Here is a 26,641-nt window from a genome sequence, read left to right as displayed (position 1 = left end):
GGACCATGGACCCAGACATGGCCCTCTGCAGCAGCCCTGGCCTGGATGACACCATAGCCCCCAGGTGACAGTGTTGGCCACTCAAATTGGCATGACCCCAGCAGTGGCACAACCCTCAGACACCAACATGGTCACAGGTTGTGGCCTAGACTCTGGGCATCCATGTGGCCTTTGGTGGCACCATAGGCCACCAAACATTAACACAGATCCTGGCTGTGGTAGGACCACAGATCCAGACATGGTCCTTGGCAGCAGCCTGGGCCTAGATGTCATCATGTCCCCATGTGGCTGTGCAGACCACTCAGATCAGCATGGCCCCCTGAGGCAGCATGGCTCTTGGACACCAATATGGCCCCAGGGAGCGGCCCAGACTACAGGACTCTGCACATCCCTCAGTGGCAGCAGACATCAACTCAGGCCCCCTCAGTTGCTTCAGGGCCTCAGACCAAGATTGGCTTTTGGCAATAGCCCAGGCCCAGACTTCACCTTGGACTTGGGTAGTAAGCAAGCCATTTACATTAGCATTTGTAAATAAATTTTTCTTTGGGTTATCAGCTCACAAAAAGCAACACAGAGACTTATTATCAATTATGAAAGCTTGACCTATAGCTTAGGCTTGTTTCTAACTAGCTCTTATAACTTAAATTAACCCATTTCTATTCAGCTACATGTTGCCATGTGCCTAGTGGCTTTTACCTCTCCTCTTGCATGTCTTGCTTCCTCTGCATCTGGCTGGCGACTCCACCTTTCTTCTTCCCAGAGCTCGCACCTATATCTCCTGCCAGCTATTGGCCATTTTGCTTTTTATTAAACCAATCACAATGACACATCTTCACACAGTGTAAAGGAATATTCCACAACAAGCGTGTTCCTCACCACCCTCACCTCTTCAGATTCGCCTCTCTCCCTAGCCCATGAACAGCTCCACCTCCCTCTCTCTTCCACATCCCCACCCTGTGCTCGTTCACTGTAATGGTTCCTCTGCGCTTGGTTGAGTTCTGCTTCCACCAGCCACATGGCGTGGTGCGGAGCTGTTGCTGTTGCTGTCTCTGGCCCAGGGCTAGAGAACCCTTGGGACTGGCTTGTTGCATCTGTCAGTAGTTGATTCCTCTTTGCATGCACATGAGTGTTCAGGTGCTCAGGCCCATGATCACACATTCAAAGGCCAGAGTAGGACATTGGATGTCCTCCTCTATGGCTCTCTGACTCATTGCCTTAAGAGAGAGACTTTTGCTTAACCGGAAGCTCACCGGTTCAGTGGGTCTGGTCAGCTCATGCCCCTTGTTGCTGGGCACATGGCCCAGTCTTGCTATCTGTTTAAGCATTCACTTGTTATTGAAAGGTTATTGATTATGAAAAAAACTTCAGTGAATATTCACACATAGGTCTTCACATAAACATAGATGCTTATGAATTCATGGGGGACACTCAAGAGAAAGGAATTCACAGAGCACCCCCTTCTAATGCTCTCAAAACTACCTCATCCTCATGACTTTGCTTTTTGAACAGTACTGATTTTAAATGTAACTTTATTTTAAAATTTATTATTGGAGGAGGCACGTGCATGCCATGGTACATGTGTGGAGACCAGAGGACAACTTGCTTCATGTGGGTCTTGGGGATTGAACTAAGATTGTCAGGAACTTTTATAAGCTGAGCCATCACATGGGTTTTGCACTTATACATCTTTAAGCAATCAATGGCTGTGTTTCTAATTATTCATATAGTATCATGTAGGGAAAAAAAAAGTTTACCTGCACGTATCAGAAAACAAATGTATAGCAAACATCCTTGCTATTCATTGAATTACCTTCCAGGAAATGAAAACATTTAAAACTTGTGTAGTGTAACACAAAAGCTTTCATTAACAGACAAAAAGCAAGAAATTTCCAGAGGAAATGTTTATTGGAATTTGTTTGTTCTGGCCATAAAAGGTTTATTTTATTTTAGAAAATGCGATTTTGACACTGTCTTTTAAATTATTGGCTACATAAAACAAATAGAAACAAAAACAACTTACATATGGTGTCATCGTTATTGCGGACAGTTTATATCTAAGAAAAAACTATAACAGGACAAATCTTAGTTTACAATGATAGTCAACGGAGTACTGGGAGGAAGGCTCAGTGGGTAAAGCACTTCCTGTGTGAGCATGGGAACCAGAGTGTGGACCCCCAGAGCCCACATAAAATCCAGGCACGTGTAGCAGCCTTGGAAGCAGAGACAAGGAATCCCTGGCTAATCCCTGGCAAACCAGCTGATTGGACAGGCTGGGTTCAGTGAGAGACATTGCCTCAGTAAATGAAATGGAGAGGCAGAGAAGACATCTGATAGCATCTTTGGGCCTCCATGTGCAGACACACTCACACACATACATACACCAACACACATGTGAACACTTATACACACATGCACACACACCACACACATACATACACATGCAATATATGAGAATGTTACAGTAGTGTTTTTCACAATAGAATTGTATACATAGATGTGTGTGTACATACATACACCTTTGTGGAACACATGTAACATATAGGGAAACAAGGCAGAAAATCTCAGAATGATAAATAAATCAGATGCATTACATGAAACATACGAACATGCAAAATATGAACATCTTTAGTGGGATTCCTAAATGGTAGATGGATTAGTTATTTATCCCAAACAAATGAAAATTCTGCTCTAAAACATCATCTTTGTTTTATAAGATATACTAAAGACACACATTACTATTATCATTATTTTGTGTGTGTATATGTGTATGTGTGTGCATATCAGGTGTATGTGTGTACAGGTGTGTGCTTATACAGGTGTATTTGTGTATATGTGTGTGCATGTGCAGGTGTGTGTGTATGTGTGTGTGTGAGTGAATTAATGTTATGTTGTATAGTTCTATTAAGAAATGGTTCTTGAATGTAGGTTTGTAGGTTCGTAGGAAGGTTGAGAATAGTAATTATAATTTTGTATAGTTCTGTTTATAGTAGAATTGTTATGTTAAGTTTGATGCAGTTGCATCAAGAGCTTTTTTCTTTTAAAATACAAAGAAGAGGGACCTGTTGTCACCCACTGGGTTTCCTAGTGGCTGTACCCAGCAGGACCACACAAAAGGTTGACTGGACCACGGGCCTGGGTACCAGGTGTTTGTAAGGGTCTTTTGTTCCACCCCTTGGCATTGTTAGAAATAGCCCTCTGTGTTCTCTATCTGTTTTTCTCCCCATCTATGTCTAACTAAGTCTCTTATCCCTCATTCCTCAAGAGTTCCTGGGGTAAATAAATGTGGGGGCTGGCCCCTCACAATTCATTCACATTCTTTTGCTCCATTGGAGATGTGTTCATTCTTTAGGGAGCAGCCCACTGAAAACCACCATGGTCAAAGTGAATGCCCCTTCTGTGGTCATGGGTAAAGAAGCATTCTAGTTCCTCCTCCTGTGAGGCTGGGACAGCCCATCTCCTCATCCCTATCTCAGTGACCACAGGAAGTTTGGTCACAGCACATAATAAGTGCCTAAACCATTGCCCACAACCCCGGGAACTCGATGGCCCAAGGCTGATGTCTAGTTCAGTTAGGTTTTTAAGGAAGCAGAGGTTTTGGCAGAAGATGGCCCATCCGGTGTCACAGACGCTGTTGTTGTAGCTCAGGTCAAGCTTCTGCAGCTCGGCTAAGTGGCCTGTCCGCATGGCTGAGGCTGGAAAATAAAATCACTCTAAATATAAGGATGCTCTCTCCTTTGCCTGTCCCCCATTTCCAGTAACACACCTCTTCTGAGATTAGTAGCAATTGATAACTTACTTTTAGCTAGTGGTTTCATTTGGGGCATCAGAAAGTATTTTAGTGAGAAACTTTATCTCCATGTATCCCATATACACCTCGAAAATAGACTCACCCCCTTTTCTAAACCCCAACTGGAAGAATTTCATTTTTGCATTAGTTTAAGGTCTTTGCTCCACTGGACTCCCTGCCCTACTGCAGATATTTCCTAATTAAATGCACGGGATAATGGCTCACTGGCTTTGATTAAGGACCATTTGGTGCACAGCCATCTTGCTGTTAAATGCTGACTAGTTATTCATTGGTGGTTAATTCTATCTAACTATTCGTCCAACAATTATTTGACTGAGTACATTCACTTTGGAGGTGCTGGGAGTTGAGCCTGGGGTCTCAAACATGCCAGGTAAGTACTCCACTACTGAGTCATATCACCATCTCTAACAGTAAGTCCAATGTACAAACTATTCTGTTCACTTTAGAGACTTCTGGTACACAAGACAGTTCTCTTGAATAGCCTTTATCACATTGCGGCCTAAGAGAAGATGATGGTTCTGCAATAGGAAGTAGGCAAGTTACCCAAGGCAAACGGCACCTGTATCCCTCTTCAGCTGAACCAGTAGAGGGTTAGGAAGAAGAGATAAATGATGCAGAATCTTAGAACAAAGGACCTTGGGAGTCTTTCATCCAACCCACAGATCAATGGTTTGTGGAATTTCCCTCTGACAGTCTCTATTGATGGCCACCACGGCCTGTCCTCCGCTCCATGCTCTTTCAGCCCATCATGAAGCTGATCTCATGGAAGGAAGCCCTTTTGGGGACCCCGGTCTACCCCACCCCCACCACCTTGGTCAGCTCATCTCGAGGAATACTTGTGGCTCCAGAAATCAGGGAGCTGGTAGCAGAGTAGTGATGGGGTTCCCAAAGCTAGACGGGAGACACCAGGCGTTCCATTGCTCCCAGATGGAGGTGAACACCAGGATTGCAATTCGAGGGGATACTGGGCTAAGGTACATTGCCTGGACTCTGATAACTTAAATTACTGCTTATTTAATTCTCTTTCCATACTTCTAAACTGCCCTAGGGCAAGTGTCAGGTTTGTGCTACAGTACCTCTTTAAGCCTTCTCATGTCTTTTTTTTTTTTTTTGGACACAGAAAGAGTGAACTTCACTCAAAGCCTTCAGCAAGCTTATATCTGTAATAATTGATACTCAGTTCAATTATGTTAACAAGCTGTTTTCTTTCTCTTTCTTCCCTCCCTCCCTCCCTCCTTCCTTTATTTTCTTTCTTTCTTTCTTTCTTTCTTTCTTTCTTTCTTTCTTTCTTTTTTTTTTTTTTTTTAGACAGGGTCTCTCTGTGTAGCCCTGGCTGTCCTAGAACTCACTATGTAGACCAGGCTGGCCTTGAACCCGGAGTTCTACCTGCTTCTGTTTCCCAAGTGCTGGAATTAAAGGTGTGTGCCACCTTTATTTTGTTTTCTTTATTTTATGTAATTTTTATGTACTTAACTTTAAAAGATATATTTTTATTGTATATGAGTGTATGTGTCTATGTGGGGCTACTACACCTAACCACAGGTGCCCCTGCAAGCTGTGGATCCCCCAGTGTGGGCGCTGGGAACAACACACAGGTCTCCTGCAAGAGCATTATGCATTCTTAGTTGTGAGATATCTCCCCAGTTCACTGTCATTAATTTTTTATATTATTAACTTATTTTGAGATGCCAGGTATTGAATCCAGGATCCAGTGCATGCTAGGCAAGAGCTCTACTAATCAGATACATCCTCAGACCCTTACCCCTTTCTTATTTAAATAAGGCCCTAAAGCATTTTGGAGTCAATTTTGGGGAAAATTAATAGTACCACCTAGTTAGGGCACCGTTAGTGCAAGTAAACTGCAGAGGATGGACTCTGCGAGGGGAGGTTGAAGCCGAGTTCCCCCCTCACCACCTTCTTATCTTCAGAAACACTCTCCCTGGTCATTCGGCTTCAGAATTACATTACTTGGTTTAACCAGGTTTTTTTAAGCTGATACTGGGAAAAAGGAAGCTGCCACAGCCCTAGGTCCCTCAACCCCAGATCCATCATCTGGTCCCTCAAACCCTGGCCCCTCAGCCCCAGGTCCACCACCTGGTCCCTCAGTCCCAGGTCCACCACCTGGTCCCTCAAACCCTGGCCCCTCAGCCCCAGGTCCACCACCTGGTCCCTGCTTTGTGTCAAGACTGTCCTGGGAGGGGTTAATACAAACCCAAGAGAACCAGGTCTTCTGTCACCAGGGCACAGCTGCTCAGCCTCAGCACTCGGAGAGACCTTGACAGCTTCAGTGTTTGAAGAAGGAGCTCCAGGTTCCCACCAACACACTTGTTCCAAGAAAGGTTGAGTGTTTCCAGGGCAGGGAGGTGAACAGAGGCTTCGGCTAAAATTGTGATGATAAGAGCGTTAGTAACTTGGATACCATGGGAGACCATAAGAGCCAGAGCAGTCTATGAATATGCCTGAAAAGGTTGTACTTGGGACCCTACTGGCAACATTAAGAAAGCTAGACTTAGTTAAATGGGATTCCCCATTAGCTGGGGTTTCTTTTATTTCTTTTGTACTTAAGAAGGAGAAAGGGCTAAGGAGCCCAGAAAGCTGGTCAGAATTTTCAGAGTATACCTGGATTGGTACCTATGCCAATGTTTGGTCCCAATGTTTGAAATTCAGAGATGGGGCCAAGCTTCTCTAAGACTCAAGCTGTATTTGTGTTTATTTCATGCAATTACCCAGTCAAAGTGTGGTGGTTTGAATGAAAAAGGTCCCCATAAGCTCATATATTCAAATGCTTGGTTCCCAGTTGGTGGAACTGTTTGGGAAGGATTAGGAGGCATGCCCTGTGGAAGGAGGTGTGTCATCGTGGGTGGGCTTTGAGGTTTCAAAAGCCCACACCAAGCCCAGTCTCTCTCCCTCTGCCCCCTGCTTGTGAATCAGATGCAAGCTCTCAGCTACTGCTCCAGCACCATGACTACCTCCTGCTGCTGCCATGCTCCTCACCATGATGGTCATGGACTCACCCTTTGAACCTTAAGCAAGCCCCCACTTAAATGCTTCCTTATATACATTGCCTTGGTCATGGTGTCTCTTCACAGAAATAGAAAAGCAACGAAGACACAAGGAAAGGAACTAACACATTTTGGATGGAGTTTTTAAATGCTAATTAATTCTCAGATGGCTCCTAAGTTACAGTTAATCATAATAACTTATTCCCAAGCATAATAAGCATTTTTTAACTGTCTGATTTCTTTATAAAGTTTTCAATAGGAAATCCCGCCCACTCATGGCACATAGGTCTATAATAAAGAAAAGACAAATTTTCCAATTTTCTTATAAAAGTGATGTAGAATGTACATCAGCTTGAGTGGTAGACGTATGTCGGTAATGTGCTTTTGTGCATAGCTCCCTTATTCTTTACTGATTATACAGCTGCAGTAGAAGGAGCTGTCTCTGGAGACCTGCCATTTCTTCAACATTTTTTTCAAAAGCAATATAGAATTTTCTTAATAGGAGGTATAGTTATGAAACCTCATATTGTTCCCAAAACTACTGTATTCTGTAATTTTTCCACATTAACATTAAGCAGTAGAATGTCTGTTTTGTGGGCCTACCTAATTATTTGGTGAATTACAGTCTCCCTTGAGAAGTCTGTTACATACTAAGAACTAAATGTAGAGAATGCCAAAAATGTGCTTTAGGGAGGGACATTAGACAACCATACAAATAAGCACATGAATTAGATCTGAGTCTTGAGACAGGCACTTGCTGTACAGCCCTGTGATCCTCCTGCCTCAGCTTCCTGGGTATTGGTGTTACAGGCAGGCACCACATACTTTGCCTTAATTATAAATTTTGACAAAGGCTACAAAGAGGCTCCTAATTTAGCTGGTGACTGTGTTAAGGATCAATAGTCACACCTAGACCTAAAAATTGTGTGAGAACTACCAGGAAAGAGCAGAGCCTGGAAGCCGAATGTTCCAGAGGTCAGAACAGGAGCAGCTGAGAACTCAGAGACACTGAAGGGTCAGCAGGAATCTGCCTGAGGCTGGGTCCAAGAGGTAGAGGGGTGCTGGGGCCAGCTCACCCGGCCCTTTTAGGTCACATTCAGGAACATGGGCTCCACCTGAGCTACTACAGGAACTGTCCTGGCCATTCTAAAGCTGAGGAAACCCAATTTGCTTTTAAATGAAATTTACAGATTCTGCAATAATATAAACAAGTAACATTTGTTGAGCATCATGAGCCAGGCAGCTCTCCCAGAACTGTCTATGCATTAAAGCCACTTGTTTTTACAACCCTGTGATGTCCATGCAATTGTCACGGTTTTCTATTTTGCAGTTGAGGAAGTAAAAACGCTGTGGACTGCAGTCACACAGGCCATAAGATCCAGATCCAGATCTGACTGCCGGTGTGTTGTCAGGTGAACCGAACACTCCCCCACAGGGTGATTGTAACCAACTTTAAAGCACTCATAGACCCATCAAGCACATCATAGACATTCTGTATACATTCCAGGGCCCCATGCTAAAATCATCAAGTCTGAAAGGTTTACTGCCTGGCACAGGGCTGGCAGAAGTCCACAGAAAAGACCAAGTATGTGGGGCTGAAAGGAAAGCAAGGGTTCTCCAGATACAGACTTCTTTAAGTGGTTTTATTGGTAGTTACTAGAAAATAACCTTATCACTAATAGGGCACATTTATTTCCTTTAATTATGGACCTGTCTGCTCCATGGCACAATTTTAAAGGATTTTTTAACTGGCATAATATGTAAAAAAGGATCAAAAGCAGGACTGTTTCCACCGTCATCCAAGAATCACCATGGAAACCCCTCTGGGTATGCCTATGAGTGTGTTTCCAGAGATGTTAAGACACTCCTGAGGCGCATCTGTCTCTCTGTCCCTTAGTGTGGCTGTCATGTGACCGTAGTGTATCTGTATCTGTGTCTCAAACTGTGCACAAAAACAGACGGGGTTCCCCTTAAGCTGCTTTCACCAGGCATTTTGTCCCAACTTCGAATAAAGTGACTAATTCACACCCAAGTCCACAGTTCTAGCCATCTGCACACTTACAAAGAGTGTATTGGGTTTCTTGTTGTTTTAAATTTTTATTTGGGGAACAACCTGTATCTTCTTCAGTGGTTGATGCCAGAGAATACACCTTATGTTTCTAGGGAATGTGGTGGGGTTTTTGTTTTGTTTTAGATTGCTCTTTTAAATCTTGAATCAGGCCGGGCGGTGGTGGCGCACGCCTTTAATCCCAGCACTCGGGAGGCAGAGCCAGGCGGATCTCTGTGAGTTCGAGGCCAGCCTGGGCTACCAAGTGAGTCCCAGGAAAGGTGCAAAGCTACACAGAGAAACCCTGTCTCAAAAAACCAAAATAAATAAATAAATAAATATAAATCTTGAATCAGGATAACACTTAATAACATTAATAATTACACAGTTCTTGAGACTGGTATATGTCCTCAGGAGCCAAGACTAGTCTAGTCAGTCAGATTTCTGTTGCTGTAACAAAATGCCTCAGAAGGCTGGGCATGGTCGTGCCTGCCTATAATGCCATCATGCAGGAGGATTGGGTGGAGAACGGAGATTCTGAGCCCAGCTTGAGTTACATAGTGTGACCTTGTGTCAAGGACAAGACAAAACAACCCAAGAGAAACAAAGGAGCAAAGATTTGGCTCTATGACTTCAGGCTCTGATGACACAAAGTGTCTTGCTGAGAAGAGAGTGGTGTAGCAGAGCTGCTCCCTCATGACAGGCAAGAAACAGGAGAAAGCAGCAGGAACCGGAGTGCTCCAGGATTCCTTCTCCTGACGGGACCACAGCTCCTACAGATCCCAGCACTTCTGAAAAACAGCCCACTCAACTCTGAGTCTGTCATGGTTGACACATTGATGAGGTAAGACACAACCCAGTCGCCTCAGGACACCACTCCAGTGCCTAAACCACTTGTATTAATAATATGAATTATGACATCTACCAGTTTCCTTCTGTGAGTCTGGAATTCCTGAGAGGATATTTGCATGACTGAACCTCAATGAAACTCTTGCTTGCAGGTTCAGATGAGTTCCACTAGAATAGGTCACACACGTCACAATTCATTGCTGGAGTAGTTAAGTGTGCCCTGTGCAGTTCTACTGAGAAAGAACTCTTGGGAGACTGCACTTGGTTCCCTGGAGCTTTCCCTCACAAACATTTTCCTATCCTGGTTTTATTTTGTGTCCTTTCCCTGTAATAAATCTTTGCTATGAGTACAGCTATATGCTGAGACTTGAGTCTTCTTAGGAATCAATGAAACTGGAATACTGCTGGGGACCCCAGTACTGTATGCACAAAGTGCTGGTTTACCTGAGTGGTATGTTTGGGGATATTCCACAATGTCCCTTTACCTCTAAGCACCTCCTTCCACTTGCCAGCCATGTTGGGAAGAAATTCCATATCTGGTACACCCTTGATATAGGCTAGGATAGAGGCATGGCCTTCAGGATTCCTAACAGAGCATAGGTGCTGTGGGGAATGAATGCTGGGTGGTCAGCTAGACTCAGACACTAATAATTGTGGTGATATATTGTATACCCTGTTATTATTCCTAGTCACTTCTGGAGTCACATGACCATGCATACACTGTCAGCAGTCAGGCAAAATGTTTAGTCACTTCAGGGCCTTATGTCCTACATAATCTGTGCACGACGTGGTCACGTAATCTGCACGCAGCATGATCATGCAATCTATGCACATGCATGGCATCGCTACGTAAGCCCATATACGCATGTGCAAGGTGACCTATAAAAGCAGTCTCTACCCGGTCCCTCTCGCCAGAAGTAGCACGTACCTCTCTCCCTCTCTTCCTCCCTCTCCCTCCCTCCCTCCCTCCCTCCCTCCCTCCCTCCCTCCCTTCCTCCCTTCCTTCTCTCCCTCCCTTCTTTCCCTCACCCCTGCACCTTTCTTTTGGGTAGGCCTACCCACCTCCATCCTTTCCCCTCCCTAATAAAAACTCTTATAGTGGGTTCTGTTGTACCTCATGTTTTCTCATGCCTGGTAAATAATGCCGACAAATAAATAGCATACCCTAATAAAATTTGCCTGAAGATCAGAGGACAGACCCAGCCACTAGATTAAACATAGAGGCCAGGCAGTGGTGGCACACACCTTTAATCCTAGCACTCGGGAGGCAGAGATCCATCTGGATCTCTGTGAGTTCAAAGCCACTCTGGACTACATGAGACTGATTCAGTCTAGAAGAGAAACAGAGCCAGGCAGTGGTGGCACACACCTTTAATCCTAGCACTCGGGAGGCAGAGATCCATCTGGATCTCTGTGAGTTCAAAGCCACTCTGGACTACATGAGACTGATTCAGTCTAGAAGAGAAACAGAGCCAGGCAGTGGTGGCACACACCTTTAATCCTAGCACTCGGGAGGCAGAGATCCATCTGGATCTCTGTGAGTTCAAAGCCACTCTGGACTACATGAGACTGATTCAGTCTAGAAGAGAAACAGAGCCAGGCAGTGGTGGCACACACCTTCGATCCCAGTACTTGGGAGTCACACGCCTTTAATCCCAGTACTTGGGAGTCACACGCCTTTAATCCCAGCACTAGGAAGGAAGTGATATGGCTGGGCCGAGAAAGGTATATAAGGTGTGAGGAGACAGGAGCTAGAGCCCCTTTCTGCTGAGAACTCAAGCCTTTTTCAGCTAAAGGCTTTCTGGCTGAAGCCCCTTTTCAGCTGGACCTCTTTTGACTGAGGACTCAGAGACATTGTGCCAGAGGATTTGTGGAGTTGGCGAGGTGAGAAGTAGCCGTGGCTTGTTCCTTTGTCTCTCTGATCTTTCAGCATTTACCCCAATATCTGGCTCCAGGATTTTTATTAAAAGACCATTTAGCAATTTGTGTTACAAACAATATTTTTTTTCCATCAGACTCACAGCATCCTCAATTCATGTTCCCTCTCAGCAAAATTACAAGTTACTGGACACAGACTTCCAGAGCTGGCTTCATATAATGTAAAGTAAATGCTACTCGGAGCTTAGGCTGTAGCTTGGTTGGTAGAGTGCTTGCCTAACACACACAAAGTCCTGGGTTCTACCCTCAGTGCCACACAAACTGAGCATACTAGTGCATGACTGTACTCCCAGGTCTGGGAGGCAGAGGCAGGAGGACCAGAAGTTCGAAGTCACTGTCAGCTAAATAGCAAGTTCAAGGCCAGCCTGGGCTTTATGAGATCCTGTCTCAAAAAATAATAAAAATAAAATAAATGCCATTGTCATTTATACAACTTTTAAGATCACTTTTAAGAGAATATATTTCCTGAAAAAACAACAACAACAACAAATAAACAAACACCCAATTAGTCTTTAGTGACTAGTCTTTTTCTTAGAATGAAATTCATGGTGTGTGTGTGTGGGGGGGGTCTCCCTCAGGTCATTGCCTGGTGCATGCTGGGAGCTAGGAAGCTCTCTTACCAAGGGCTGTGAAAGTCTCACTTTCCAAAGCACAACCGTTGATCAGTAATGACTTCAGTGCCGGTAAAAATCGGAGCCTGCTGAGTAGGTTTTCGGAAGAGCCGCCCACCTTTCTGTTGGATGATAAATCCAGCTCTTGAAGGTTTGAGAGTAAAGGGATTATCTGAGCTGTGGAAATATCAACCATGACACGTATGAGGCACTGTTTCACAGAGTCGTAGGAACGTCTGGCTCCCACAGTCTTCCTAGCGTGGCTTCTACTGAACTCATCTGTATGGCACTGCCTTCCCTGAGACCCCCACACAGACTGTACCACAAGCAAATCAGCCTCTCTCCAGGTTGCTCTTCTGGCTTCTCTATTCCCGAGCCTCTCTGTGGACTAGAATGTAAAAGCAAAGGTTTAGGAGACTGAGTTCTAATCCTAGAACTGTGCAACTAGCTGGGCCTGGTGGCTCAAACCTGTAATCTTGGAATTCTAAGGAAAGGGGGGATTGTTGTTCAAAGCCTATCTGATTAGCTTAGTGAAACCTTGTCTCAAAATAAAAGGCATAAAAGAAGATTGGGTGTAGAGCCCAGTGGTAGAGTAGTTGCTAGTGTGAGTAGGCCCAAACCCTACCACCACAAAAACAATAACGGTAGCTAACCCTGTATGAGATCAGCACCAGCCAGCTTCTCTGGAGCTTAGTTTCATTAATCATAAAACACCTGCATCACAAGAGAATTAGAGAAATAAAATATTAGGCTTGCTCCTAATAGTTTCCTTTAGTGCTGGCACACATTAATGTCTGACATGGTCATTCTCTTCTCAGAATGTTAAGTGCCAGTAAAGACAAGTCATCAGAGCATGTGCCTGCCGGTGACAGCATTAGAGAGGGGGCCTACGGAGCCTGCTGAGCCAAAAGGAGCTGCAGGGAATCATGGAGTTGGCGTGGTCCTGCTGCCTTGAGAGGCATGCGTCATAAGTTTTTCAGATTATAGTCCATGGCTTCTGGGGCACTGTGAGCCTTTCAGTTCCCGAGAAACCAAGGTACTCCCTCAGGCAGAGAAACATTCAGGCCACCTTGTGATTCTATATGTTCCCTAGAAGTCAGTGAAGATAAGTGACAGGACAATTGGTTTTAGACACAAATCTTGTGGACCCTGTATGGCTTGCAAACGTCATTGGATCCTGGCAACTACCACTGTGGTGATCCTGGCAATTGCCATTATATTCTGTTTCTGATAAAGGTATAAAAAATGATTGCTTAGAATAAACTTGTCACAGCCTCAGTCCTGCTGTGACCCCTCCAACCTGTACCTGGTCAAAGGTTCATCTCTCACCAGCCATATCAGGTAACCCTGGCCTGGTAAGTAGGAGCCACACGTAGCCAGAGTCTACTATCTTCCTGCTACTTGCCTGCTTCGAGGCCTCTCTGGGGCACTTACCAACATAGGAAACATTATCCTAGAAAACCTGGGGAGCTGGCTTATCTCGTGGAGCCTTCCAGGGCCACCCAGACACCTCTCAGTCACTGTCGTATCTGTAGTGGTTTGAATGAGGATGTCCCCCACAGGCTTAGATGTTTGAACATCTGTTTCCCAGTTGGCAGTGCTGTTTGGGGAGGTTTAGGAGACATAGCCTTACAGAAAATATGCCAATAGAGGTAGGCTTTGAGGGTTTAAAGACTCTACACCACTTCGAGTTTTCCCTCTCTGCTTTGTGTTTGAGGTTCCCGAGGAGCTTTCTGCTCCTCCAGCCACACCTGCCACTTGCTGCCATGTCCCTCCTCCACTACCGCGGACTCACTCTTAGACCCATGAAATCACAAGTCCAAGTAAACTCCTCCTTCTATAAGTTGTCTTTGTCGTGGTGTTTTCTCACAGCAACAGAAAAAAATAACTGTTACTTATCTTTCTCCCAGCACCCATGACTGCACACTCTTTTCTTGCTTACATATTTGTTTTCTTCCCTCACTGAAGGTGAGCACTGTGTGTGTGGGGGAGACTACCTCATCCCCAGAGTGGGGGCCAGTATCTGAAACATCAAGACACAAAAATGTGTATGAGAGAGGGGGTATGGGAAAAGAAAGAAAAGGAAGAGAAAGTAGGACTCGTGGTCCCATTGGGATAAACGTTCCCTGGTACCCTCCACAGCAATTCACATTTCACCACATACTGCGGATAGGTTTTGTTTTATTCCTGCCCTAGAAGACTGACGCTCTGTCTGAATTTCCATGGGCCATGGTACAGAGCCTCACAACTGGAAGATTAATCAGCAGTTACTAGCTAAATAAGCAGTAATTCTTTGAAGTTATTTGTTCAATTATTTAGCATCACAAGGTAGAAAATGGGATGCATGTTGTGGGGAACCCATGAAATCCTGAGTGAATATGTATAGTTGACACAAGAGCAGCCATGTTGGGGACTCCAATGCCTCAATCCCACAGGAATGGCAAGGCCTTCCCCTGGTCCAAGTATGGATGTTGACAGTGTTTGCAGAAAGTATCAAACATAGTTTCCTCCTTGTGATGACTGTAGCCTGAGACTGCTCCCTACAGAGACTCCCTAGATTAGTTAATCCCTCCTCTCTCGGATGTATGTAATAAACATTCTCCTCTGTCAGATGTGTGTAATAAACAGCCTCCTCTCTCGGATGTATGTAATAAACAGCCTCCTCTCTCGGATGTATGTAATAAACAGCCTCCTCTCTCGGATGCATGTAATAAACACCCTCCTCTCTCAGATATATATATATAATAAACACCCTCCTCAGATGTGTGTAATAAACAGCCTCCTCTCTCAGATGTATATAATAAACATCCTCTTTTCTCAGATGTATGTAATAAACAGCCTCCTCTCTCGGATGTATATAATAAACATCCTCTTTTCTCAGATGTATGTAATAAACAGCCTCCTCTCTCGGATGTATATAATAAACATCCTCCTCTCTCAGATGTATGTAATAAACATTCTCCTCTGTCAGATGTATATAATAAACAGTCTCCTCAAATGTATGTAATAAACATTCTCCTTACTCAAATGTCTATAATAAGACCACCTCTTTATTCAGCTGTATATAATAAGCTCCCTCCATACTCAGCTGTATGCAATAAAACCCCTTCCTCATTCAGTGGTATATAATAAATGTACTGAGTTTCCAGGCTGTCAGTGTGTCTTCATCAAAGCACACGGCCCACCTGATGTCAGCCTTTCTGTGTTTCTGTCTGCCATTCTTCATTCCCCAACACCCTAGTCAGATCAAGTCCAAAGCCATGCAGATCACAGCAGCAACTAACTTCCTTTTTTTTTTTTTAATCAAGCAGCAGAAGAACAATGCCATTTGGTATGCTTCTTACATGATCATCAGCTACCCGGGATACTCTCCCATGTCCTAGACAAGGGGACTTATTCCCGTGCTGTGCCAGCAGCTGACAGAGAAGCTCCTCCAGCACATTCTCACCCCCTGAGAACAACAATGTAAGGTGTGACATTCAGTGTTGTGAGTTGTGCCACAGGGATCTGGTAGCCAGGTAACTCAGTAGTGTCCCCTCAGCCTGTGATAGAAGGGATGAAGCTATTGCACAGTGCTCTGTGGAGAGTGAAAAGGACTTTTCCACTTAAAGCCTTCATGAACACTTTGAACTTTTCACACTTTTCCAGATTGAGGGACAAGAGTCTGAGGAATAATTCAGCAGACGCCAAAGGTGGTTATTAGACCTGGAATTTTATTTTCACTATTTTCCTTCCCCAAAGTGTATTTTAAAATCTATATTATTATTTGTCATCTATTTGCATATTAAGCATGTCCTTAGTGGGAGACAGGAAATTGCGGGTACCTACACTTGAGCAATGGAGAGATTCAGGATCAGACCCACTCCTACCTTGGAAGTTGCCCTCTATCTGAACAAAGGAAGAGCAAAGGCTCAAAGCCACAGGATGCCAGGTGTGTCTGAGGACGGTGAGGCCTGAGTGGAGTTCAGTGAGATGAGGATTGTGGAACAAAGGCAGAGAGAAGGGGCAGGAAGACATTTGGGCTCTTGCAAAGGCATGCTCAGTATCTTGAAGGTTCAGTATGGCCGCATGTGGGTGGGGAGGAATAATTTCTGGTCTTCCCGCTATGGGAAAGCGCATTTCAGTATTACAGGTAACAACCACAGAACTACATTGACGGTAGGAAAGTAACTCCTGCTCTTTGAAGTTGTGATGCCCACCCATTATGCACCACCAATGGCTGCTTTTCAGTAGCTGCCTTTTCTCTAGTGTCTCGACACTGTCATTTAAAAGCCACATTTTGGTGTTCTCTCTACAGACCTGTACATAATCAAGGTTGTGACACTAAGACACTTGTTTCTAAAAGGCAAGAGACATTCAAATTTTTCCCCTTCAAGTACCAAATCTTGGATTCTTTAACATTTACTGGGTGGTCAGCGCACACAAAACTCTGATGACTTGGTCAGTGAATTCAAGCATCCACCCCAACTCTCTAACTTCCCAGGCGTTTCCACAGGTTCTGCTCCACGGGGTGCACTTACTCAGTGACTCCACATCATGGGCTGTGAGTGAGCACTGGTGAAGATCTAGGACTTCCAGATGCTCCAGCAAGGCCAGCTGAGCAGGTACTTCTTCAAAGCCTCCGCCCAGCTCCTTGTTGCCGGAGAGATCCAGTGTCCTCAGCACATCCAAGGATGCAAAGGCACCATCTGCAAAGCAGGTTCCGACCCCTCCTGAAATCCGTACTGTGGGGCAGTGGGCAGGCGAGTGGGGAGGGAGAGGAGCAGAGCCAAAGGGGGGGGGGGGGAACTGCAGAGTCCCTGCCAACTGGGCCTCAGCAGACCCAGCAGAGACTTCACAAGGCCTCTCTCTAAGATCCAATTGGCTGCCACTAGCTCCCGTCTGAATCTCTGAGGACACTGGCCTATACCACCACCTACACTTGAGTGCTGACCTTAGATTTCCTCAGGCTGCGAGTTACACGGTCACCGAGGGCTCTGAAAGTCACATTCCCTATAACGAGGCCACTCTGCACAGAGGGCAAGAGTTCCCATGGATACCACTAGAGACATCATTATTATTTTATCAGTATCAGTACCTTCCGGGCACTGAACACAATAAAGCTGATGTCTTTAACAGCGATAATAAACCTACCCAGTGTCCAGCTCGTACCTTAGATTTGCTGGCCTTTCAGAGCTAGTCAGTTTAAAAGCTTGTCTGCTCTGTGGTATTCACCCTTGAGCCTTCCACCCGCTCAGACAGCCCAGCCTCCTCACCTCTTTTTACTTTTGATTTGAGATGCTTTCATTAAGTTGCCAGGGCTGGACTTGACCTTGTAACCTAACTTCCTCAGCCTTTAGAATCTCAGGTCCACACTACCAAGCCTGACATAAGAGGGTCCTTCTATTTTGTTTTGTGTTTTTCTTTTTTGTAATAATAAAGTGTAAGTTTACTGTGAACGATTTCAAAAATAAATAAGGCTAGCATGCACTAAGGCCCTGGTTCAGTTCCCAGAACGGAAGCAAATAAACAAAGAACAAATAAATAAAAGAATGAATATTTAAGGTCATATGTTCTAATAGATTTTAAATAACATATATACAATATGATACATTTAAAATTTTTTCATTTATCTCTATTGTGTTTGAGTGTGTGTGGGTGTGAGTGGGGGTGTGGGTGTGAGTGCCAAGGTGTATATATGGAGATCAGAGAACAACCTTATGGAGTTGGTTCTCTCTTTCTTCCATGGTCCTGGGATTCAAACTCGGGCAGCCGGCCTGAGCGTTTTTACCCAGTGAGTTGATTCACCGACCCTGACATATAATACATTTTATACTTTACATGCATAATCTTAAATTTAACAATCGTCAACTCACCCAATATTCTGACACTCTTTGGGGATAATCCACAGGAATGCAACTTCAATACCTTCAGGCCTGAGGTACTTTTTAATCCTTGTGCTATGATGTCTAGACTACTGCCAATGTTTCTGTTAATGGAAAGATCAAATACTTCGAGTCTCTGCAGCTTAGGTAGCAAGTGACCTGAAAGGGAATAAATCCAAACAGGAAGTGTCCACGTGGAAGCCAGAGGTTAGCCTGAGGTCTGCTGTGCCCTGGGGACAAAGAGCACCTGCAGGCAGTCACAGCTGCTAATCACAGGCATCTTTTCTATATTTTTCTGGGAAGAACTCTGTAAATTCCACTTACCCACAAATTCCGCATCCTGTGACGTGAGGGCACAGTCCGCAAGCTCAAGTGTTCGAATCTTGCTCCCTTTTCGGAATGTATGGAGAACCTGAGGCAACTTTCCTCCCACGTTGCTGTTCCAGGATAAACTCAATTCTTCAAGTGCAGGTATCATTTCAAGAGCGGCTCCTAAGTACCAAATATCCCATAATTCAGTGGGCGCTGGCTCAGAAAGGCAGAGACTTCATTCACCTCCAGGACCGCCAGTAATTAGGGGATATGGAAGCTGAGGCGGGTACTGCGTTTGCTGATGAGGAGCAAGGAGAAGAAAGGGACCCAGGTCCTGCCCCTAACAACAGAGTGAACGCCTCCATGTGCAAGCACAGCATTCTAGTCCTCCCAGAGCTCAGGAAGCCATGGCCCTGAGTGAACCATGGCTGTAAACAATTGACCCAGAGGCAGCGTCTTTGCCGGGCTGTTCTCTGGAAGTCAGGATCTATTGCGCGCGACTCGTCTGCTCCCTCCACCCACTCTCCCTGGCATCAGACTGGGCACAGTTAGAAGAGAGGCAAGCCGGAAACCCAACACACTTGGACACCAAGACTGTAACGTGCACTGAACGTTAGGGAGAGAAGAAGCAGAGCTTCCCCTAGAGAAGAAGCAGAGCTAGGTGGCCAGGCAGCAGCCACAGCCACAGCCAGGGGGCTCAGAGGGGAGAGGGGGAAACTTTGCTCCTTCTTGCCTGAAACCATTTCATAGAGAAAACCTCTGAGGTGGGACAGGAACCAACCAGAGGTGTGGGAGTCTTGAAACCCTCCCAAGGGACTAACAAGAGGAGACATTTGGCACTCATTTTGTTAACACAAATCTCTGAAGATAAGGGAATGACCAAAATAATTCATCAAAATAGAAAAAAGTAAACAAAGCAGCAAACATTTTAGTAAAGCATATGTGTAAGTAGTATGACTTTTCACAAATGTTATCTTTTTTTTTCAGTGTATATTTAACTTAATTGAGGCTCTAGTTCCAGCTAAATCAAGTTTTAGTTTAAAAAAAAAAAAAAAAAACTCATTTTGATCAATTTTTTAAGGTGGGTTAGAAAAATAAAGGAGGTATTATTTTGGAATTTAAAAACAGATTAACTGCTATCTACTCCGATTCTTCCGTTTTACAGGTGAGATTGTGAGACCCAGAGTGAGCTAGCATTACAATAGCTCCATAAAAGCCATGCAGTCGGGAGTCTGGTCAGTTTTGTTCCGTCCTTATCCACAATCTGGGGTGCAAGGCACGGAAGTCCCCAGCCATGCTCTTGACCATCCACACATGCAGAGACAACACCGAATGTTTGCCCCTGAGGGGTCAGGACGACAAGATACTTCAAGGGAAGCCATGTTTTCTGTTTCTGTTTCTAAGTTTTCGATCTGTGTGTTTAAATGCGCGCGTGCTCTTGTGTGCGCATGTGCGTGCATGCGCACATACATGGGAGGCCATAGAATGACCTTTGGTGTTGTGCTTCAAGTGCCTCTGTCTTCCTCGGGTTTTTTTGTTTGTTTGTTTTGTTTTTGAAAAGCAGTCTCTCGCTGGAGCTTGCTGAGCTGGCTGGCTAGCAGGCGTCAGGGATCCGCCTGTCTCTGTCTCCATGGCACTGTGATTCTAAGCCTATGCCGCTACATTTCAGCTTCCGTGGGTTCTGAAGTTCAAACTTGGGTTCGCATGTTCGCAAGACAAGCTTTTTATGAACGTAGCCACCTTCCCAGCCCCTGTTCTTTTATTGTTTTTCAAGTTGTCGTGCAGAGAGAAGTCCCGTCTTAGGGGAGGCGTCACCTTACCCAGAGTTTGAACATCCTCAGTGGTGAGTCCGCAGCCACGCAGCCTGAGGACTTTCAGCTTGCTGACCAGATGCATTTGCTCAGTGAACAAATGGAGGGTCCCGCTGACAAAATCATTCCAGGAAATGTCCAGTTCCTCCACGTCTGAGAGGAAAGGCAGCAAAACAGCTCAAGTGGGCATAAGAAAATGCAGATCTGTGTGTGTGACTTGTGATTTGTAATAATCAGAATTCAGTGCCCATGTGCTCGGGATGTAATTTTGGATAATATGAAAATGCAGGGGGCAGGCATGTTGACATTTAGCAAAGCAGGGGTCTCTTGCTTGCAAGTGAGGAAATTGTCCCATTTATATTCCCCATTTCTTGGGATATTTTCTATTTTTTGCCAGAAAGGGGAAAAAAAATTGCACTCTATAAACACAGTGATGTCTACACAAGATTCTATAGAACTTTCTGTGTTACTGTGGAAGGCTAAGGTAGAAATGGCAACTCTGTTTCTGCTCCACTACTACAGCTGTTACTGGTCTGTGAATACTGCTCTGTATATGTTGCTAAGCCCTCTGACACGCATCCCCTTGCTCTATCAGACCCTCAGAATGGAAGCTGGAGAATGTGCCGGGGCCAGGTCAGCAGAGAAAAGGATTGTCTGCATGTTTTTATAGCTGACTTTTTCTTTTGGGTCATCAACCAGCTACCAAATCATGACACAGAGACTTCTTATTAGTTATGAATGCTCGGCCTTATCTTAGCTCTTATTTTAATCTGTTTCTCTTTATTTATGTTTTGCCTCGGGGCTTTTTACCTTTCTTTCCTTCTGTATATCTTACTTTCACTGCTTCTTGTGTCTGGCTGGCTGGCTGGTGGCTGCCTGGCTTCTGGACCCTGGTGTGTCCCTCTTTTTCTCCCTCATTCTCCCCTCTTTCTTCTCTCTCTCTCTCTCTCTTTTTCTAGATTTCTCCTCCTACTTGTTTTCTCTGCCCACCAACCCCACCCATCCCTCTCCTGCCCAGCTATTGACTGTTCAGCTTTTTACTTGATCAATCAGGTGCCTTAGGCAGGCAAGGTGAAACAGCAACACATCTTTACATAATTAAACAAATGCTGCATAAATAAATGTAACACATCTTTGCTTAGTTAAAACAATATTCCACAACACATTTTCTTTATTATCTTGATCAACCAGCCATCACTACCTTCTATTTATTGATTATTATTAATTTTGAGACAGAGTTTCCCTATGCAGCCCTGGCTGGCCTGGGATTTGCCATGTATCACAGAGATGCACTTGCCTCTGCCTCCAGTGTGCTGGAATTAAAGGCCTGCCCCCCACCATGCTCAGCGCTAGCTTATGTTGTTGTTTTTACTCTTTGGAGGGGCCCACCACCCAGCTCCTAATTAAATCACACATGGAGGCTTATTCTTAATTATAAATGCCTTGTCTTAGCTTGGCTTATTTCTAGCCAGCTTTTCTTAACTTAAATTATCCCATCTATCTTTTGCCTCTGGGCTTTTCCTTTTCTATTCCTGTATATCTTTCTTTGTTTCTCCATTGCTGGTTGTGTAGCTGGGTGGCTGGCCCCTGATGTCCTCTTCCTTCTCTGGTTTCTTCTTCTCTCCCTCAAGATTTCTCCTTCTGTATATTCTCTCTGCCTGCCAGCCCTGCCTATCTTTTCTCCTGCTCACTATTGGCCATTCAGTTCTTTATTAGACCATCAGGGTGTTTTAGACAGGCACAGTAACACAGCTTCACAGAGTTAAACAGATGCAACATAAACAAAAGTAACACACCTTAAAATAATATTCTACGGGGTTGGGGATTTAGCTCAGTGGTAGAGCACAGCACAAGGCCCTGGGTTCTGTCCTCAGCTCTGGGGGAAAAAATATTCTACAACAACCTTATACCTAAATGGACAGTGATGTGAGATTTTGTGGGCTCAACCTTCTCTGAGGCTCTATCACAGCTTGTTAAAGAGCAAAGTTACCCTCTGTGGAAAATTCTCAAAGGACATCTTTATCTTCAGGAACAGCAAGACTTGAGGGTGGAAGAGGCAAGGCACGCATGAATGCTGCAAGCCTGTCTGAGCGTTGAAAGGACAGCCCGGGACACAATGCACTGGGCTTCTGTGGTTTCAGGTCAAGAGAATCTGGAGTTACCAGTTCTGAAATGACAGCTCCAGCAAAGACCTCTTTCTTCTAGCAGCATTCAAAGTGCTTTAGCCATTGACCCTGTTCATCGTGACCAAACTTTATACAGGATCAAACCACTGAATTCATCAGGCAAAATCAACAACAAAAATGCAGGAAAAGAAAAATCTTGCTTTTCTGACACCAAACACTGAGTTGGCTGCTGCTGACTGCTTTCGTTCCATTTTTTTTCTTATTATTTATTTTTTTTTATTTAAAAGGTTTTTTTTTTTCATTTTACATACCAACCACAGTTCTCCCTCCCCTCCTCTTACTCACTCCCCCATCTTCCCCCCATCCCACCCCAATCTGCCCCAGTTTTTGTTTGAATTCATAAAGGAAGTCAGGCCTCCTTCCTGGTGACAACTTCATAAAGAAAATACAACTACTGTACTCAAAACACAGGCCAGTGGTAAAAACCAGCTTCCATCAGAGTCCCCTGAGGACTGGCTGAGGCATGAGTCCTAGAACAGCCTCCATCTGAGTCCCCGGAGGACTGGCTAAGACATAGGACCTAAGGCTCAAAGAGCCCAGTTCTGTAGGTTTGGGTTGGTAGGTTTGGCTGCCATCCCAGAGCTGCTCAAGTGGTTCTGATCCTTAGGTGCTGGCTTATAGTTGCCACTAAGAGTCCTATCCCAGGGCTGTGGGCATGGCTCAGTGGGTAAAGACACTTTCCCATTCAACCTGAAGACTTGAGTTTGATCTCAAAGTCCTGTGCTGTAGAGAGAGGGAATGACTTTCTCAAGTGTCTTCTGACCAATACATATGAGATATGTCATGCACATCTGCATATGCCCACACACAATAAATTAATAAAATGATTAGTATAACTTAAAAACGTTTTTTAAAGAACCCTGTCCCATAATGGCATAGATTTTAATTTAAATTAATTTTAAGTAGTTAAAATAGTGTTATAGTCTAAATATCTGTGTTTCCTCCCCTCCCCCATGCACACATTGAAAGCTAATCCCCACTGTAATGCTACTAAGAGGTAGAATCTTGGGCTGGAGAGTTAAGAGCCCTGTTGTTCTTCCGGAGGGCCCAAGCTTAATTCCCAGCAGCCCTATGATGGCTCACAGCCATCTGTGACTATAATTCCAGGGGTCCAATGCCCTCTTCTGCCACTGATAGCACACAATGCACAGACACACGTGCAGGCAAAACACCCATACATGTAAAATAATAAAACAAAAACATTTAAAAAGAGGACAGTATCTTCATCACGTAATTAATTCATGGAGGTGGAGCTCTCGTGAGCATAATCAGTGGCTATGGTGGTTTGAATGGGTGTCTATAAGTCTCGGCATTTGAATCCTTAGCCATTTGCTAGTAGCCCTGTTCGGGGAGGCTCAGGCAGTGTGGCGTGGGTGAAGGAAGTGTGTCCCTGGGCAGGCTTTGGGGTTCCAAAAGCCATGCTCTGTTTCCAGCGCACTCCGCTTCCTGTTTGCAGTTGGAGATGTGCGCTCTTGGCGGCTGCTCCAGCCTGCATGTCTCCCTGCTGCCTGCTACCTCACTCCAAAGTTAAGGACTCTAACCTTTGGAGCCATAAGCCTAAAACAAACTCGTCTCCCTATAACTAGCTTTGGTCAGTGTTTTATCACAGCAGTAGAAAAGTAACTTCCAAAAGGAGCTAGCTTGAAGGAGCCTGCCCAGTCCACTCTGACAGGATACCACTAGATTACACCTGTGGAGTATGAGTGTGCTTAGACCTCACTAGAGTGGGTCATATTGATCTTGCACTTCCTAGATTCCAGCCAGACTGTTTCACTATTGCAGCCCACGTACGTTAAGACCAAGTTGAGGACGGTAGTTGTTTTGTTTTACTCTTTGGTGCTGTGGGATGTCTCTCTGTACGCTGTGAATATGTGTTGCTCTCATTGGTTAATAAAAAGCTGACAGGCCAGTAGCTGGGCAGGAAACCCAAACTGAGAATGCTGGGAAGGAGAAGAGCAGAGTCAGGATTTGCCAGCCAGACACAGAGATGAGAATGCCACAGTGAGAAAAGGTACCAAGCCATGTGGCTAAACATAGATAAGAAGTATGTGTTAATTTAAGTGTAAGAGCTAGTCAGTAATAAGCCTGAGCTACCGGCTAAGCATTTTTAAGTAATATTAAGTCTCCAATCAATTATTTTGGAAGCTGCTGCTGGGTATTTGGGAATTACTGGCAGAACGAAACTTCTGTCTACACTTTGGCTCTTTGAGGGCCCACCACCCAGCTCACAACAATCACACAGAGACTTATTATACTTACAAATACCCAGCCTTAGCTTGGCTTGTTTCTAGCCAGCTTTTCTTAAGTTAAGTTATCCCATCTACTTTTTGCCTCTAGGTTTTTCCCTTTCTCTATTTCTATATATCTTTTCTTTCCTTCTTACTCCGTGTCTGGCTGTGTGGCTGTGTGGCTGGCCCCTGGCATTCTCCTCTCCTCCTTTTCTCTCTCTCTCTCTCCTCCTCCTCCTTCTCTTTTCTTCCTTCTATTTATTCTCTCTGTCTGGTAGCCCCTTCCTAGCTATTGGCCGTTCAGCTCTTTATTAGACAGTGTTTTACACAGGCAAAGTAACACAGCTTCACAGAGACAAACAAATGCAACATAAAAAATGCAACACAGTTTTGCATCATTAAACAAATATTCCACAGCATAAACAAATGTAACACATCCTCAACTAATATCCCACAAGAGAGGACACCTCGTTCGGGTGCAGTTTTGGCATCTCTCTATTGGCAGACACACACAGTCTCATCGGGGCCTGATTTTAAGGTGTCTGAGAAGCAGAATACAGGAGTTGACATGGGAGGAGGGCTCCTGGCAACCCTGGGCATGCTATGGCAGCAAATGTGGTTACTTTTGTTTGTACAAGAGGTAAGTGGTGGATGCTGGGAGTTATGCTTTTTGTCAGTCAATAAGGCAATGCCCTTAACTTCTCTGCAGGGCTCAGTATCTGGTGAGTTGATCATTTTGGGGAACAGATTTATCTCAAAGAGCAAGAAACAATCACTACATAGGTAAAATTGCTCAGGAAGAAAAGAAATGAATTGATCTCCTCAGCTCAACTCACATCTGAGAAGCTTTAGGAAGGACCAATTTTTTTTAAAGGGAACCACCCACAGAAAGCTTTTATTTGTTCAAAGATATCATTACCTGTAGCCATATGTTTTCTCCAGGTCCCGAGTTCCTCCAGTCCCACCCGGCCCTAAGGTCCCTCAGCCACTTACAAAATAATCATTCAGAGGCTTAATATTATTTACAAACTGTGTGGCCTATGGCTTTAGCCACTTGCCATCTAGCTCCTTCATCTTAATCAACCCATTTCTATAAATCTATATGTTGCCTCGTGGCCGTGGCGTTACCCATCTGCTGACATCTTGTTGCTCTTCCAGCAGCGGGCTCATGACTCTCTGCCACTGCCTTTCTTCTTTCCTGTCTCTCTCCTTGGATTTCCTGCCTGCCTCTAAGCTGCCTTGCCATAGGCCAAAGCAGCTTATTTATTAACCAGTGGGAACAACATATATTCACAGTGTACAGAAAGACATCCCCAAGCAAATACCTTTTGCAGTAAAACAAGAAACAACCCCAACAACTTCAGTACTTTCAAAACCAACAAACCAACCTTGATTCTCATTAGAATATAAGGTGGTTTGTTCTGTTTTATTTCACAATAGTGAGTTAATAGATCTCAGGCTGGCTTGAAACTCCCTGGAGAGCCAAAGATGACCTTGAACTTCTCCTTTGCCACCACCTCCCAAGAGCTGGAACTACAGGTGCGTGCGGAGCTAGGGTGGAAATCAGGGCTTCGAGAAAGCTAGGTAAATGCTCTCTTAACTAAGCTATATCCCAGCCCTTAGCATGAGTTTGTTTGCTTTCTAAATAAACAGTGTTTTGCTGCTTTCTGAGACCACATGAGAGACCTCAGTGTGCCATGTGGGTCACTATGTGAGAGGCCTCAGTGTGCCATGTGGGTCACTATGTGAGAGGCCTCAGTGTGCCGTGTGGGTCACTATGCGTGTTTTGACTGCTCTTGATGTAAAGGCCTTACATTCTCATACAAAGCAGCGCCATACAGACCTACTTCCTTCGTGGCTGCTGCTGTTAATCCGCAGGTGTTGAAGTCGAGACACCTGTCCGCAGCCTTCCTGCACAGCTTCTTCAGGAACCAGTCACTTTCTTTCATACTGGACTTCTGTTCCATTTCTAAACCAAGAGGCAT

The 26,641-nt window shown here is 44.7% G+C and overlaps 1 protein-coding gene across 1 annotated transcript; it reads right to left on the bottom strand.

The window, feature by feature from the left end:
- Positions 1–3,201: 3,201 nt before the first annotated feature.
- Lrrc31 (leucine rich repeat containing 31) lies at positions 3,202–26,641 on the bottom strand. Its single transcript, XM_059265314.1, has 8 exons — positions 26,500–26,641; positions 20,252–20,419; positions 18,444–18,611; positions 18,111–18,278; positions 16,776–16,943; positions 12,265–12,432; positions 6,021–6,188; positions 3,202–3,692 (listed from the first exon to the last, which is right to left on the bottom strand). Exons 1-8 carry the CDS (start codon positions 26,639–26,641, stop codon positions 3,346–3,348), a joined length of 1,497 nt encoding a protein of 498 aa, XP_059121297.1. The 3' UTR covers positions 3,202–3,345.

This window comes from Peromyscus eremicus, chromosome 6 (assembly GCF_949786415.1).
Source record: "Peromyscus eremicus chromosome 6, PerEre_H2_v1, whole genome shotgun sequence".
In the NCBI taxonomy this organism is placed as follows: domain Eukaryota; kingdom Metazoa; phylum Chordata; class Mammalia; order Rodentia; family Cricetidae; genus Peromyscus; species Peromyscus eremicus.
This window is presented reverse-complemented; position numbering and strand designations above follow the sequence as displayed.

Excerpts from the sequence above, each read along its gene's own strand:
- Lrrc31 (XM_059265314.1), bottom strand. The coding sequence starts at position 26,641 with ATGCCTCTTGGTTTAGAAATGGAACAGAAGTCCAGTATGAAAGAAAGT. Across the intron at positions 18,612-20,251 it reads TGAGGATGTTCAAACTCTGG|GAGCCGCTCTTGAAATGATA; the intron begins GTAAGGTGACGC and ends TTTGGTACTTAG. Across the intron at positions 6,189-12,264 it reads TGAGACTTTCACAGCCCTTG|CCGAAGCCTCTGTTCACCTC; the intron begins GTAAGAGAGCTT and ends TCACAATTTTAG.